The sequence below is a fragment of the Carassius carassius genome, chromosome 19 (genome assembly GCF_963082965.1).
Source record: "Carassius carassius chromosome 19, fCarCar2.1, whole genome shotgun sequence".
Taxonomy (NCBI): Eukaryota; Metazoa; Chordata; class Actinopteri; order Cypriniformes; family Cyprinidae; genus Carassius; species Carassius carassius.
The window spans coordinates 19,770,669-19,788,458 of NC_081773.1; the positions used below are offsets into that span (position 1 = coordinate 19,770,669).

A 17,790-nucleotide genomic window follows, 5' to 3' on the forward strand; every position below is an offset into this window, starting at 1 on the left:
AGCTGATTATCTGAATCAGGTGTGTTAACAAAGAGAGACATACAATATGTGCAGAGCAGTGGGGCGGGAGGACTGGTATTGAGAACCGCTGCATTATATTGATGGTCTTTAGTTTTTCCATTATAATATACAAAGGCATATCAGCTGGCAAACCATTAGGCAGCACGCAGTTAGGATTCTATTTAAAGAGAATGAATGTGATGGGGAGTTTGGTCAAACTGTGGCAGCGAGTGAATGGTTGTCCTAAATCATAGTTAGTGTGCACTTTTTCGTAAAAGTGTCAAAATAGCTGCTATGTCAAAAGTTTTGCCTGCCATGGGAGCAAATTCAGCAGCTTTTACATCTTGTTAGTCCAACTTTGTCGAGACAAACTTGACAGAGCTACCGCTAAATTCAGCTGCTGGCGGCACTCCGTTTTTTATGCTTTGGGGAGTTTTTTGGAGGTGAATATGGGTGGATATGGGCTAAGTAAGACCTCAGTGTGTGTTCACTCAGTTACAAACATCCAGCTCCTTCTTGCCACTGATTACTTAGCCTAACCCTTTCGCAAGACAAAAAGTGATGGAGGCACAACAATGCTTCCATGCCATTGTGGGTGTCCTGTGAGTAATTGGCCTTGTGGAAGGGACACTTATCCCCATTGCCAACCCATCAGTGCTCAACCAGGCCTTCATAATATGTATAAACTTGATCATATAAATGACCCTTTCAAAAGCAATATATATATATATATATATATATATATATATATATATATATATATATATATATATATATATATATATATATATAAGCAGGTGTATCTCAATAAATTAGAATCTCATGGAAAAGTTTATTTCAGTAATTCAACTCAAATTGTGAAACTCGTGTATTAAATTCAGTGCACACAGACTGAAGTAGTTTAAGTCTTTGGTTCTTTTAATTGTGATGATTTTGGCTCACATTTAACAAAAACTCACCAATTTACTATCTCAACAAATTAGAATATGCTGACATGCTAATCATCTAATCAACTCAAAACACCTGCAAAGGTTTCCTGAGCCTTCAAAATGGTCTCTTGGTTTGGTTCACTAGGTTACACAATCATGGGGAAGACTGCTAATCTGACAGTTGTCCAGAAATCAATCATTAACACCCTTCACGATGAGGGTAAGCCCCAAACATTTTTTGCCAAAGAAGCTGGCTGTTCACAGAGTGCTGTATTCAAGCATGTTAACAAAAAGTTGGATGGAAGGAAAAAGTGTGGAAGAAATAGATGCACAACCGACTGAGAGAACCACAGCCTTATGAGGATTGTCAAGCAAAATCAGTTTAAGAATTTGAGTGAACTTCACAAGGAATGGACTGAGGCTGGGGTCAAGGCATACAGACGTGTCAAGGAATTTTGGCTACAGTTGTCGTATTCTTTTTGTTAAGCCACTCCAACGTCAGAGGCATCTTTCCTTTTGTATTTCATTTGGAAACCAAGGTCCTAGAGTGGTGGTAGGGTGGAGGGTGGAGAAATTCATAGCCCAAGTTGCTTGAAGTCGAGTGTTAAGTTTCCACAGTCTGTGATGAATTGAAGTGCAAAGTTGTCATGTTCTTGTGTTGGTCCATTGTGCTTTTTGAAAACCAAAGTCACTGCACCTGTTTACCAATACATTTTGGAGCATTCATGCTTCCTTCTGCTGACCAGCTTTTTGAAGATGCTGATTTCATTTTCCAGCAGGATTTGGCACCTGCCCACACTGCCAAAAGCACCAAAAGTTGGTTAAATGCCCATGTTGTTGGTGTGCTTGACTGGCCAGCAAACTCAACAGACCTGAACCCCATAGAGAATCTCTCTCTCTCTATGTGTGTGTGTGATATCCAAGGTTCCATTTAGTTTGAAATTTGGATTATTTTATACAATCAAGTGAGCCCCGATAAATGCAATTTCTTATATTTCTAAAGTGTTTCTTTATAATGAATGTTGCTTTTTCAATACTTTACCCATTCTATAATGCAGTGAAAGAGCTCCTTAACAATTGATTCTCGAGCCATCAATATAAACCTATTCAGCACCACTGCCATGGACAGCACCTGCTAATGTCGCACGCAAGAAGGTTTATCTTAAGCAACATCCTAAGGTATAGTTCGTGGAACACACCTAGGAAAGGTATACCCTAATTACGGTGTGCCTTTAGAGTCTTTGTAGCACACTAAGAAACACCGTTATCGGGAAGCACAGCCCTGTTTGCTTAACCGTTCCATTCCATGCCGATTCGGGCCAGGGAGCACTGATACGGTTTCCTTTTCCACTGTGGTGCTGATAGAGGATCAATACAATGCAATAGAAATGCGTCAGTCGTTGCCTTGGTAATGCAAGTGAAATATAAACATTGGTCTGGCCGATGATCATATATTTATGTTTTTGGCACTCCTTTTTATCTGATATTTACTTTTTTTAAAAGAGAAAAAAGGACACAACCCTTTGACGTGAAAAATAAAATAAACAGAAGGTGACAACGGGTATAATATCAGTAAGTGCAAATGTTTCCTCCACAGACATTTGTTATTTTAATTTTTTATATTTAACTTTGTTTAGCTGTTTACTTGGCTGTTTGATCAAATAGCGCACTTCCACTTAGACAGCTATGGAGAAACTGGTAGCCAGTCAACAGAGTGTCGATGCCACGCACACGCACTCTAACAGCACGGCTAAGCATGGTTGTCCAACCTTGCCGAGAATTCCAGGCTGAGAACGGGTTGGTAATCGTGCCGCGCCATACCAGGCTCACGTGGAAATACAACTGGAACCGTACTGTAGCTGACTGTTCTTAGAACTGTTCGGCACTGCACATCCATGTTTAATATAAATGTAGATATTTGCCTTTTGGATGGGCTTCTACATCATACACATATTTAAAATAGACTGTGATAAAAATTGTGGGTGAGACTTGTCCTTAGCGCTTATAAATTTAAATCCCTGCTATTGTGATTTAAACCAAAGGCTGTGCCATATGGTTATTTGAAGAGGAGGTTTTGAGAAGGATCCAGTGAAATCTCAAATATATCTCTCATGTACACACTTATTCTGTCCTGGGGGATTGTGCCTCTTGTTGTTTGCATTTGTTTGTCTCTTGTTGCTTGGAGCTCAAGGACGTCATACATTTATAAGTCTTGGGAGTGGCACACCTATCAGAGTCCCGCTAACAAATGAACACGTACACACACACACACACACACACACACACACACAGACAGAGGAGCAAATGCGCATCCCCTGGTGGGATCTGATAGAATGCTTTTACATCTCTTCCTGTGGCCTTTTTCTCTAAACAGATAAGTAACTGAGAGCTCTGTACCCCTAATGATGCGAGCCACAATGTCAAGTCAAATCATACTTATGTGTATCACTTTTCACAATTCACATTGCTTCAAAGCAGCTTTACAGAAAATCATGATGCTGTTTGATGACATTTTAATAACTTCATGCCCAACAGTTGCATTTAACAGATTAGAGTTGGGTGATGATGATTTTAATACTCTTGCATTTTGCAAAGATGCTAGCAATACAGCAGTTGACATTTGCTATATAACTCTTTATATAGTGGTCTTTATATATTGTCTCTGTAGAGTATACATGTATTTGTCATACCTAGATGTGTGCATGATCCTTTCTGCACTGTAATAATTTATGCACCATTGTATTACAATACTTATTTGGTACTCTTATTACAGCATCATACAGGCATGGTCTTAACATGGCATTACCATGTCCAGAAACATGGTAATATCATAGAACATAGTTTTGTCTGTAGAGTTCATTAAATTTGTCCATGTATAGAAGCATGAAGCATGTTCTCTGAGATGCTGCATACCTGTCTTAAACTATTTCTCTTGCATGAGTTGTGTCCAGGCGTCTGTGTGGGTGTCTGCTGCCAGCTGAGGCATTTTATCTTTGTTGTCTATGTTTTCCTGCCAGATTTTCTCTGTTTTTCCTTTTCTTAGTATGAATATGCATATTGAGTGTGACTCTTTTGTGTCTTGTTTTGTGTTTGTGAGTGTTAGTACATGCTGTGTATGCATACATCTACATATCATGAATATGGTTACACACACACACACACACACACACACACACACCTCTTGATAATGATATGTCTTCTTTTGGAGATGCACAAATAAGTAATTTCAGTGATATTACTCTCTGGTACCATTGTTTCTGATTTTCGGGAACAAAGGAAACAGTGAAATACAGACTTACTGTTGTTTTCAATGTATTTGTTACTATGCAAGTATGCTTATGGGTTACGTGAACCTCTAACAATAGTTACACAATCATTTTTGTAAGTTGTTTCAGCCTGTAACAGTCCCGCAGTTATTCATGGTGTGCAAGATTTATTAATATGTGTGTTTGTCCTACATAGCCACATGACCAGGTGATATGCTAAACATTTCCATATTTAAATAGATGAGACTGTGGGAATGCACTTTATGCAAATGATCTTTTAACCACCATATTCTGCAGTGTTATAGTGGCACGTTTGGCTTGGTGGTCTGCACTAAATTTAGTATGCTTCATATTTCCGAACGTCTGCTCATGTGTTAAGTGTCTGTTTACACACCCTAGATATGTAATTCTCCTTACAGCTGCATCTGTATAATGTTGCACACCTGAAGAGGCCATAAATTACATTCACTGCTTTCTGTTTTCAGGTGAACATGCCTGAACTAGCGCTGCTGCGTTTCGTAGTTCTGGATGATGATTATATAGGCGATGACTTCATTGGCCAGTACACCATTGCTTTTGAGTGTCTACAGCCTGGATACCGCAATGTGCCCCTGCTGGGCCTCGCTGGAGACCCTTTGCCCCATGCCAGCCTGTTTGTCCACATCGCCATCACTAACCGCAGAGGTGGTGGAAAGGCCCAGAGACGGGGTCTGTCCGTCAGGAGAGGAGCACGGCGTGGACGAGAGTATGTCACTCTGCGTAACACGGGAATCAAAGTGCTGGATGACACTTTCCGCCCAGCCAGTGGACCCTTGCGAGAAGCTACAGACCTGCGAGAGGATGCACTGGTAAGGGAGGTTGTGCATGTTCAGACAACAGTTATACTTCTTCTCTACTTAGCAGCCACACCCTGCTGACAAGACCAGGTTACACATGTAGGAATTTCCATTCTGGTTCAGGTTGGTTTATGTAGATTAGTGTGGTTTGGTGCTGGTCAGCCAGCATGCTTTTTTCCATGTGACAGACTGATCCAAACATCCAGAAAGGTCATAAAGGCATTGTAAAATGAATCAATAAGATTCAAGCGGTTCAGGTTTTGTATAGACATACAATAGCTTCATAAAATGAACCTATCCAGATTAGGCTTGCATGCCTGTACTTTCAGAGGAGAGACAGAAACTTCTCATTTTTCATAAAAACTATCTTAATTGTTGTCTTATGGGTTTGGAATGACATGAGGTTGAGTAAATTTCGGGGGGTGAGCTATAGACCTTAATCAGTTTAGACACTGTTAAATTTAACGCAGATCAAAACAACACTGTGAGGGATAGACTTACCGTCTTTGCAATATCACACACTGTATAAAGGTCCTCACAACTTTCAAAACTGTTTTAGGAAGTTAATATTCTGTTGAAAGTTATTTAGAAAGTTGTTTCATCAGCTGAACTCTATCGGTATGTTGTTTAATAACAGTACAGCCCGCTGGAATTACTGCACTTCTATCCGTCACAGCCTTGTTTTCATTCCTGTCAGAAATGTAAGGTTTATCTCTTTATGCTTCGGGCTGTGTTTGGGGCTAGCATCCTTATATGTTTTTAAAAGTTATCAGTGCACATCATAGAAACCTATAATCTAAAAGCTAAATAGTAAATAATTTGTATTTTTATTTTATTGGAATAATTTCTAAACATTTTAGAATTCAGTATTTTATTGTATTTCTAAATATTTTATATTCTTTCTATCATATTCAATGGGTGCACCTTTTACTAAAGCATTTCATTTTAAATGGATGTATTTTGTGATTGGATGAGGCCACATTAGTGTCAGGCAAACATTGGTCCATCTAGATGGCTCTCCCAGTCAGTAATGGTTTGGAAATAGTGAACAGAAAAAAGAAGTAGATTTTGTCACTGCAAATAGTGCTGTTCGGTGGCTCGTGTAGATAATGGGTGCTGTTTGTAAATGTGTCACTCACTAATAACATGGGCATGTCAGACACTGAAAACAGATATTAAAGTGAGACATTATATGAACATATTTGCTTGCAGTGTACACAAATTAGCTTCACATACTAAATCCTCTTGCCTGAAGATTCAACTTTACTTGTTGCAATGATTTGATACAGAGTCACTGACTGACTTTTAATAATCAGATGACATGAAATTGCAAGTCTCTGTTCTGAACATGTAAAAACCAGACACCTCCTCACTGGAGTATGGCTATCCATTGTAAAAGCAAACCTCAGTTCACTTGTCATTTCTGGGGTTTAACTTAACTGATGTAAACACACATTTTTCTAGCATCTCAAATGTGTTGATCTGCATTTTTTAAGTCCTAAAAATTAAACCAAGTGAAAACACAACAGTTCTGCTGACCTAGAATCTGTGTAGTTAAGGTATGATTCATGGGTGACGGTAAGGGGAGGAGGGATGGAGGGTAGAGTATCTGTGGGGTCAGATGACAGAGCCAGGATCAGTTGCCACCGCAGTGTGTTTAGGAAGAGGAGTTACTCCACATCCAAAATTACTGTGTTCACAAAACCTGCTGCTGATCTCAGTGATAAACACACAACCAGACAGCAGCTCCAAAAACTACTTATTTGAATCTTATATTTGCAATTACTGTTATCTATCTGATCCAATGGTCCTTTTTCAGTATGATTATGAATCTTTTACCACACACTCCACAGGTAATAGACTTGTTTGATGATTTTAGCCGAATGGTGTTCTTATCGTTTTTTGAATTAAAAGCCACTTGGTTTAAAAAATTTTTTCATACCTTTTCATTGTCTATTTAATGGGGTCACTGTACACCCTGACCCCTATTTTGCTGTATGATATACAGGTCCTTCTCAAAAAATTAGCATATTGTGATAAAGTTCATTATTTTCCAAAATGTAATGATAAAAATTAAACTTTCATATATTTTAGATTCATTGCACACCAACTGAAATATTTCAGGTCTTTTATTGTTTTAATACTGATGATTTTGGCATACAGCTCATGAAAACCCAAAATTCCCATCTCAAAAAAATAGCACATTTCATCTGACCAATAAAAGAAAAGTGTTTTTAATACAAAAAAAGTCAACCTTCAAATAATTATGTTCAGTTATGCACTCAATACTTGGTCGGGAATCCTTTTGCAGAAATGACTACTTCAATGCGGCGTGGCATGGAGGCAATCAGCCTGTGGCACAGCTGAGGTGTTATGGAGGCCCAGGATGCTTCGATAGCGGCCTTAAGCTCATCCAGAGTGTTGGGTCTTGTGTATCTCAACTTTCTCTTCACAATATCCCACAGATTCTCTATGGGGTTCAGGTCAGGAGAGTTGGCAGGCCAATTGAGCACAGTAATACCATGGTCAGTAAACCATTTACCAGTGGTTTTGGCACTATGAGCAGGTGCCAGGTCGTGCTGAAAAATGAAATCTTCATCTCCATAAAGCTTTTCAGCAGATGGAAGCATGAAGTGCTCCAAAATCTCCTGATAACTAGCTGCATTGACCCTGCCCTTGATAAAACACAGTGGACCAACACCAGCAGCTGACATGGCACCCCAGACCATCACTGACTGTGGGTACTTGACACTGGACTTCAGGCATTTTGGCATTTCCTTCTCCCCAGTCTTCCTCCAGACTCTGGCACCTTGATTTCCGAATGTCATGCAAAAATTTGCTTTCATCCGAAAAAAGTACTTTGGACCACTGAGCAACAGTCCAGTGCTGCTTCTCTGTAGCCCAAAGTGGCTTGACCTGGGGAATGCGGCACCTGTAGCCCATTTCCTGCACACGCCTGTGCACGGTGGCTCTGGATGTTTCTACTCCAGACTCAGTCCACTGCTTCCGCAGGTCCCCCAAGGTCTGGAATCGGTCCTTCTCCACCATCTTCCTCCGGGTCCGGTCACCTCTTCTCGTTGTGCAGCGTTTTTTGCCACACTTTTTCCTTCCCACAGACTTCCCACTGAGGTGCCTTGATACAGCACTCTGGGAACAGCCTATTCGTTCAGAAATTTCTTTCTGTGTCTTACCCTCTTGCTTGAGGGTGTCAATGATGACCTTCTGGACAGCAGTCAGGTCGGCATTCTTACCCATGATTGCGGTTTTGAGTAATGAACCCGGCTGGGAGTTTTTAAAAGCCTCACGAATCTTTTACAGGTGTTTAGAGTTAATTAGTTGATTCAGATGATTAGGTTAATAGCTCATTTAGAGAACCTTTTCATGATATGCTAATTTTTTGAGATAGGAATTTTGGGTTTTCATGAGCTGTATGCAAAAAATAATCATCAGTATTAAAACAATAAAAGACCTGAAATATTTCAGTTGATGTGCAATGAATCTAAAATATATGAAAGTTTAATTTGTATCATTACATTATGGAAAATAATGAACTTTATCACAATATGCAAATTTTTTGAGAAGGACCTGTATATGAGCCACATGTCCACTTAATTCACAGCATATCCTATGGACTTTTCTCATACAAATAAACACAGATATACAGACCAATCGCCCACATGAAGCCCCCTTAACACACACGTACATCTCCAAATGGCTTTGTTAATCACGGTTGTGGGTGTGTGATTCTGTCAGATGGAAAATAGAAACGGGCTCTCTATCTGCCACAATGTAATGAAGGGAAATGTATGATAAAAAGCTTAAATATGATTAGCTGAGGCCTTTGTCATGCAGACCCAGAAAGCTGTTAAATTGCACAGGTTTATCTGTCTGTATAAAGGAAAGAAGTCATTTTTTTTTGGATCTGCCTCGAGAGTAGCTTTACATAATAAAGTCAGTGTCAAACAACATAAATGTCACCATTTATTTTAGCTTTTTAAATTTTGTTGACAAGATCTTGCAGGTGTGATTGTATACTTTTAGAGTACTCTGTACTATGCTATTAAAAAGTTTGGGGTCCATTTTTTTTAAGAATATTATAAGAAATTAATTAATTTAGCAAGGCAATGTAAAATTTATCAAAAGTGTATATATAATGTACTGTATAAAGTTATTAAAGATTTCTATTTCGAACAAATGCTGTTCTTTTAAACTTTCTTGTCTTTTAAAGAAAAGAAAAAAAGTATTCCACAGAAATATTATCAGTGGTGAAAGCAGTGCTGCTTAAGAAATGTTTCTTGTGCATGAAATCAGCATAATAGAAGGATAGTGTGACACTGAAGATAGGAGTGATGTTTGCTGGAAATTCAGCTTTTCCATCACGGGAATAAGTTATATTTTAAAAATAAATTGAAAAACGATTGTAATAATATTTGGCAATATTGTAATTGTTTAACTGTGTTTTTTATCAAATAAGAGCATAAGAGACATCTCAAGAACATGCTAACTCAAGCCCAAAATTATGCACATTTTATGTTTTTTTGTTTTTGTTTATTAACATGGCATTTTTGTGCTTATCTTATTGTCATGTTATGGACTTTTATCTCTGTCTCTTGGACTTGCTGAACTATTTGTGTTAACCAGGTGTGTGCCTGTGTGTTCATGTTTTCTCTTTCTTTAGAGCGCCACAGTGGCTTTTAAAGAGCAGTGTGGGCTCCCCCCGATGGCCACATTGAAGCAGTGCATCCAGAGCTTAGCCACGAGGCTGCAGAGTCCAGAAGGGCCCCCAAGTGCCACACTCACTCTGAAGGAAGGTTACCCTTGCCTGGACCCGGTGGGAAACTTGACTGATGCCACGCGTAAACTGCTAAATGGTTATGACACGGTAAGAGACTGGCGAATTTAATGTCATGCATCATTGCCACTTGTTTTTCTGTTGGGCTGTCTGTGGTTCCGTTTCATAGATTTTAATAGGCCAAATTTATGCTTATGCTAGATTTCCCAGGCATCACTAATGTGCGGATAAAACCATTTCGTAAATGTTAGGCTATTACCTGCATTACCTGCCATTACAATGGCATTTGTCTTTTTATCCATCCCACGTGTGTGTGTGTGTGTGTGTGTGTGTGTGGGAGTAAGAACAAGCACATCGGAGTGAGTAAGACATTTCAGGCTTTAGTCACCATCTTCCTCCTCTCCTTTTATAAGTTCCCTCATTCTCTGTCTCTCCCTGTGGGTTGACTCTGGGTTCTGGTGTGTGTTTGAGACCCGGGGAGTCAGACAGCACTGACTGGCAGGACTGCATTTTATAAATATCTGCACTGTGAGAGAGGGCAGCAAGGGTCTTCTCAGAATTTTATTGCTTAAAGATCTCATTTCCATATTTCATAATAGAGTTCTCAGATGTGTAATGTTGGAGTAATTTTTTTGTCATGTCAGAAATGAGACAGTAGTTTGTATAGAGTAAAAGTATAGACCTATGAAATGAATGAATTAATGAATGAATGAATTGGATGAGTCATAAAGTATTTCATGCAAAATTATGAGCAGTTTCTCATTCTTTTGGGAGACGTGAGATCAGCAAGGTTATTTTTTGAGGAAATTAGTCCTTTGGGTTCACATTTTTAGGCATACTCATAAAATTTGTGTTTGTGTACAATATTGTTGAATACTTTGGAGATTGATTGATTGTTTTCATGTTTTTGAAAGAAGGCTTAATTTATGTTTTAATGCAGTAATGTTATGAAGTATCATTACATTTTAAAATAACGGCTTATTTCTTTTTATATTTTAAAATGTAATTTATTCCTGTAAAGACAATTCTCAACAGCCATTACTCCAGTCAAATGATTCTTCAGAAATCATTATAATATGCTGATTTGGTGCTCAAGAAACATTTATTATTATCAGTGTTGAAACCTGTTGTACTGCTAATGCATTTTTTCCAGATTCTAGCACTTTTTTTTTATTTTTATGATGAATAGAAAATTCAAAAGAACATCATATATTTGAAATAAGCATCTTTTGTAACATTGTAAATGTCTTTGCTGTCTCTTTTGATCTATGGAGTGTGTCTTTGCTGAATGGAAGTATTAATTTCTTTGAAAATATATGAACAGATCATAATATATTTCCTGTCTGCATCCTTCTTCAGATGATCTCTGCCAGCAAACAGCTAATAGAGAATGCAGATGGAGTGCATGAGAAAATCGCACAAGTGCAGAAGGAAGGTGAGTAGAGGTGTGGGAGAGAAGATGAGTGGGGATGAATCATCTTTGTATTTTCTTTCCACCGAATGATGTTTCAGTCAGGCCCCAGAGGATGTGTGAAAATCTTGAAACAATTCATAGATTTTTCAAATTTGCATTCAGAGTAGATCCTATTATCCACAACACACACACAGTCCCCTATCAACACTTTGAAACACTGCCTTTTATCTTGAAAAGTGCTGAAAATACCTTCACAGAGTTGTTTTGAAATTATGTAAGTCTACACATTATCCAGTGTTGATGAGGTACTTATACTAGTGATGCTCTTAATTACATTTTCTAGTAGTGTGACAGCAGGTCTGGTACTGTTTATCTCGTGGGGCCCCCCTTTGGCAAAATCGCAGTGGGTCCCCCACCACTGGGGGTCCATTGAAATGTCACACACTTTTCATCCCACAAGCAGTGGCTCTTTTTTTGTAGCTTTTCCAGTAACAAGCCACAAACTTTTCTCCAAAGCATATTTGTTTTTTGTAGCATGACAAACCACACCGCTGTTATGTGAAATTCTACTGGACGCGCAGCTTTATAACCAAGTTAGTCGACGCAATATTCAAAGAATGTAGCTTTGGGAAGTCTGATTCATTTTTTTTTGTGTGTGTGTGCGCGACTCTTTTCATTCTGGTGGTGTCATGTAAATAAATGATTCACCATTTAAATAAATCATTCACAGTCATTGCATGGAGCATTCTGCCTTTCTTTTTATATTTAATGTAGAAAATGGTGCTTTTTTCACAGTGTTTGCAACCCAGTTTTTTAAATGTGGGTGTTTTTAAAAATTTTGTAATCTGTTTATATACTATATGATCTTTCACCCTATAATGGAGATACATTAATTAAACCCCTCAATGTTTTTATGCTAAAAATTATCAATTAACTATTAATGAATGAAAATTATGTAATAATAGTAATAGTAAGAATTCATAAAAGTTTATTTGAAAATTGTATATTGTTACTATATTTTTAGTAGCTTGTAATACAGCCACAGTAACTACTTTTTCAGAAGAGTAGCTTGACTGTTGTTGAAGTACTTTAAATTATGATAACTACCAAAATACTGCAGTTATACAGTTACTACTGTCAAATCTTAAGGAAAGGAAATGACAAGATCATTAAATGCTTTCTACAAGTATAAGAATATCACCACTGTCTGTTTGTAGCCTCATTATCTCTCACACAATTTTTTTTTTTACCCCCAGTTACACATATCCGAGGCACTTGGGTCAAAAAACTGTGTTCTTATTTCCTTAAGAGGGTATACTGATGAAATAAGAGCGAGTGAGTGAAACGGCACAGCAGATTAGGAATGAAAGTGCAGCTTACGGAGGCCATGCTAAGATTCATCACGGGAAGCACAATATTATCTAACCAGAGGATGAATGAGTACATATCATCCATTATTTGGCAGCTCAGTTCCTGCAGAAGCATGTTTGCACCATAAATGGCATTTTGTAAATCTCAAGCCAGAGAAAAAAAAACAAGTTAAAATGATACATGTTATGTATGTGTTTTGTTATATGTCCTCTTAGGAATGGTGTTTCATGAAGACCTGCCCAGGTTGGGAGAAAAGGAAAATCTAAAAGGCCGTAAACAAAGTAAAGCTTTGGAAAGCTTCACTTGGAACATCACTGTGCTGAAGGTAAATAGCGTGAGCTTCTCTTTCCCTCTCTCAAATAGCCTTGAATTTTTGGATAATGTTTTCACTCTGCTTTTAGACGAAAGGGAGAAAGGCTTCTGTTGTTTTGAAATTCTATCTTGCAAACGTTAGTTGTTTGACCTTATAAATATAGCGTGTGTGCAGTGGACTTTTGAAATGAGCAGGTCCTAGTAGGTTTTAGTTGATTGGAAATTCATGTTTCAGTTCCATTTGATGTTTATACAGCTTATGGGTTAAACGATTATGCAGCAGCTTTTACCTCACACTTGGGACTATAAACAAGAGACATTGCCATAAAAGCTCTGTAAAACCAAGTCTCTTCAAAGTCTTGTTGTTTGGCTATTATTAATAGTCGCTGTATTTTTAGAGCTTTGGTCAATAAATCTTCCATGTCCTTTAAAGAGGACATACATTTTTAATTATTTTGTTTTTCCCACTGAGGTCCACTAAAAATAAATAAATAAATGTTTTGTTTAAAACATCATTTATTATTCATTGTCATTTCCCAACAGGCTAATTTTTGCTGTTGTGACTTGTATATGAAATTCTTTGCAGTGAAGCACATCCAAGTGACAAAACACAAATGAATTGTTCGCAGTAAAATGAAAATAAGATTTATGAAATAGATGGGGTGGTTAATTGACATTATCCTCATGAAACAGTGGTTTTAAATAAATCAGTTTGATTGATTTAATGATTCAATGATTCACTCAAAAAGACAGCCACTTGTCGCCACCTACTGGTGTAAATATTTAACCTGCTTAAAAAATCATTGAAAAATCCCACTGCCAATGCACAGACTGTGAACCTAATCAAATTCATGCACCAGAGCTAACTGATGTATGTAGCTAACTGATGCTAACTGAACTTCATAACCAACCCAGTTTATTTAATTCATGTGTCTCTCTTTTTAGGGTCAGTGTGACCTCCTGCGCGGTGCTAAGCTAGATGCTTTGGATTCGTTGAGGCAGCTGGCTTTGGCCTGTGAGGCGTCCGGCCTGATCTTGAACTCTGACGGTCACTACACCCCTCACGGTCTGTCCTCCAGACGTGGCAGTAACCATGGCAATGGTCACATCTGAGCTCCAGGGACACGCATAGGCATTGAGAGAGCATTTATTCATAGTTGAATGAATGGATGATTGTTGAACAGACAGAAAGACAGAGTGTCTCAGATGGACAGATGCTAGTCAGGACATTTGTCCTTTATTGAAATGGTTGTTTGTTCTAGCTCAGCATTGACCAGATGTTATTTGAGGACAAATTAAGGAATGTTCTTATCAAGACACACTGAATGAAGGACGTAAAAGAAATTCAAATGAATTCCTCAGCGATATTAAATGACTGATGTCAACAATGTAGATTTCGCTGGCTTGAAAAACGTCCCCGCAATATTTAAGAGGACTTTAGTGTTGAACTCCTTGCAGTTCACAGACTAGAAATGTTATTTCGAGCAGAAAAAACCCCAACTAATTATAGATCTAAAACGGCAACTAATGTTGAATACAGAAGACTCATTAGTCTTTCCCCTTGTTCATGACAAGACCACCAAAGCGTGAGGTTTGTTTACTCAGGTTAGCACATCTCAGAAATGCTTTTAGAAGGTCTGACATAAGTCTGCATCATCTTCAGGGCTGTATCTTCATCTGTGCTATCACTCAAATGGATTGACAGTTGATGCCCAAGAGCAGGACAGCACCATTTCTGCCCCCAAGCCCTATCCAGTCCAAAGTGTAGGGTATATAACTGGTGCCTCTCTGTTGAAGGCAACCATATCCTCATCTTCCAGTGACACAGATCGTCTTCAGATCATTAACAATGCAGAATGAGCTCAAGAAGGCTTTGTTAAAATACTGCATAGTGCTCCCTAACGGTGTTAACTGAGCCGGTTACTCAATGGGACGACAAGTACTGATTACACCACATATCCATGTAACGTGTATGGAGTTCAGCACCTGGGATTGGAACAATGTTACAAAATAATGAACTACAGTTTGGTTGAAAAGTGACTTTATTTCTAACACACATTCCTCGGCTTGATTGGATGAAGGCTTCCAATGAGTCTGCTGGCATGGTCATCGTCGCTTTTTTTGTTATAACAAATACAAAAATGCTACTAAACATGGCAAGAATTGCTGCCGTTGTTTGATTAAAAAAATAACTAAAGATTATAAACAGCTTTAAGCACTGAGAGGACTTAAGTAGATAAAAATCTAAAGTATAAACTATTTTACAAGTTCATTGTGTAACATTTGACCGTGTTGTAATAGACAAGGAAAACATTGGCAGTGTTTTGTCTACTGCCGTCAAAGAAACTTACAACAGACTAGTTTGTGAAGTTTGCACCTTTTCTTTTCATTTTAACAGAGTAACAGAAATTAGATCTGTGAGATTGGAAAACTATATATATATTATTTTTCTTATTGTAGACAAGTAGAAGTGTTGATACGTTGTGTGTGTGTATGTGAACGTACCTGTGCGAGAGCGGTGCTAATGTAAATGTGTGTGAGAATGTGACCAGTCTGATGCCTGATTGATTTGAGCAGTTGTTTTTAAAGGAAACCCTTACTGTTGGTTGATGTCAGACATTTTATTTTTTAAGACCCAGTGAACATGTTCACAACAGTGAAATATGACGATATCGATAATGAATGGGATGAGAAAAGGCATAACATTTCCACATGAGCAAACGTCCTGTTTTGTGTCTTTTACTCTCCTTTTCAACACTTTTACTCTACTTTGTACTGTTCCTTAATGCTTTTTATGTATTTACTTTTCTCCTCCTTTGTCTGTGCCATTGTTCTTTTCCTATTTTCTGTTTTTGACTGAAGGGCGAGCAATTCATGCCTGTAGTGTGACGAGTCTTTGTGTGTATTCACGTCTGACCTGAATGTGTACTGATTCCTAAAGTGTTCCTTAAAAACAAATTGTTTGCTAAAGAGTGAACATAAATGTTTTGTTAATTATATAAGAGAATTGTAGATATAATATATTTAATTGTCCCATTTGTAATCCATCCATGCGTTTGTAACGCGTAACCCTTGTTCCTCTGGCCCCTGGACCTGTAACCTGTAGATCTGTGTACCTGTATAGGGGCCAAAATCTAAATAATGAATACCCATTCACAGTATTAGCTTTCTGTTCCAGTTACGATGGCTCTTGAGACCAATCAGATATGTGAAGTTAGTTGTCTCACTTTAGATGGGTACAATTACTTTTATGAGGAAACGGATACAAATACAATGTGTCGATGACGAGCAAAATGAACCCCATTGAGGTGCACTTTAAACTAAACCGAGCAATCCATTTTGATTCCTGCAGTATTAGGTAGTGGTCAACATCTCAGACAGTGCAATATTACTCTACTGTTTGACGTTAAACATAATGACTAGTTTAGTGAGGAGCATTAATCCAGCTGTCCTAATTTGTTGTTTCTGCTTTTCCCCCCAATGTGTGGTAACTGTGCATTTGTTGTGTCTCCCTTTCCTCTGACTCTTAAAAATCAAATATATTCTTTAAAATATTTTTTTGTTGCATTTTTGTTAGCAGTCGTTGTCCTTGTATAAATGGAGAGTATTTATTAAAGGTGACAAGCGTGCGTTAAACAAAGTAAACTTCAAAGCTATGTTGCTTTTATTTTGAAATGATGCTTTGTATTTTATAACATTAACAAGTTGATGTAACACAGATGTGCCCCAGACTAAATAAAGCTATCTTTTACTGACTGCTGTGTCTTCTGTTAACCGTAACGGTTGTGTCCTATCAATACTGCTTGAGCACTTTAGCCATTTAATGACATGTGTTTGGATATGTTGGTTAATAGGACACTTGTCCAATCTACTTAACATTATTTTGTGGGGAAACAGTAGCTATCAATAACGATCATGGGAAAATATTCCAAGTAACCAGCAGGTGGAGTTGTTTCCAGTCTTTAAAATCAGGTTAATTGCAGGCCAGTTGCTACTACAGAAGTTATCTCATGCCTGTCAAGCCTATTCTAATTATTTATTCAAATATTTCTTGTTTACCTGAAACTTATTTTGACTTAACTGCATTATAGCATCTAATCAAGAATTGAAAGTATTTGAAGTGCTTTATTAATGTACTAAAGCACTTAACTCAAATTTCAAAACTTGCACATAATAACATTTTCAAGAAACAAAAATATCATTATTTTTACTTATTGTGATTTAATTTTGATCTCCCAAGATCAAATTATACATTTTCTTAGATCTTCGTGGCTTAAATATGTTCTTTTTTTGTCTGTCATTCTGAACAAACAAGCCAATTAAAATTTTATTTCACAAATTTATGTGTGTATCTAATGAAATCCATTTCAATGTAAAGTCTAACTGAATTCAGATTTCTCATTTGTCACTGCAACATGCAAGTTGACCTAAGGCCTTATGCTTTCTACTAACTGGTAACATGCATGTCCAATTCGACTACTTCGAGTAGTGTGAATATGTTTATGTTACTTTAAGTAACTAATGTAAAAAAAACTATAGAATCAGCTGCTTCTGAATGTGATGTTATGACTTTCAGGATTTTGGTTTCAGAGTCATTCTCACAAACCACCTCTAAAACTAATCAGTTAATCAGTAAAAAAGTAAGAATTAAAGCTTTTTAAGTAAAAACACATTTTACATATTTCTTTTTTTCCATACTTTTTCTCAGGTATTGGATGGATAATTTTAACAGTGATATATGGACACATAAACTTTACCTTTGGAGTTATGATGCATGAACGAAGATTAAAGTAAACTGATGAACAGATACAGTCTAGTTTTGCCTTAATGCAGTGCTTTTTTTTTTTTTACTTTTTTCACTACTTTAGTA

General features: G+C 37.6%; 1 protein-coding gene across 2 annotated transcripts in view; it reads left to right on the forward strand.

The window, feature by feature from the left end:
* Window positions 1–16,675, forward strand: part of LOC132095320 (inactive phospholipase C-like protein 1) — a 74,722-nt gene extending 58,047 nt beyond the window's left edge. For both annotated transcript variants that reach the window (XM_059500182.1, XM_059500183.1), the window contains exons 4-8: window positions 4,681–5,043; window positions 9,710–9,913; window positions 11,183–11,258; window positions 12,824–12,933; window positions 13,866–16,675. In XM_059500182.1, the coding sequence (XP_059356165.1) occupies window positions 4,681–5,043; window positions 9,710–9,913; window positions 11,183–11,258; window positions 12,824–12,933; window positions 13,866–14,033 (921 nt within the window). In that variant the 3' untranslated portion in view covers window positions 14,034–16,675. The remainder of the gene's footprint in view (window positions 1–4,680; window positions 5,044–9,709; window positions 9,914–11,182; window positions 11,259–12,823; window positions 12,934–13,865) is intronic.
* The last annotated feature ends 1,115 nt before the right edge of the window (window positions 16,676–17,790 follow it).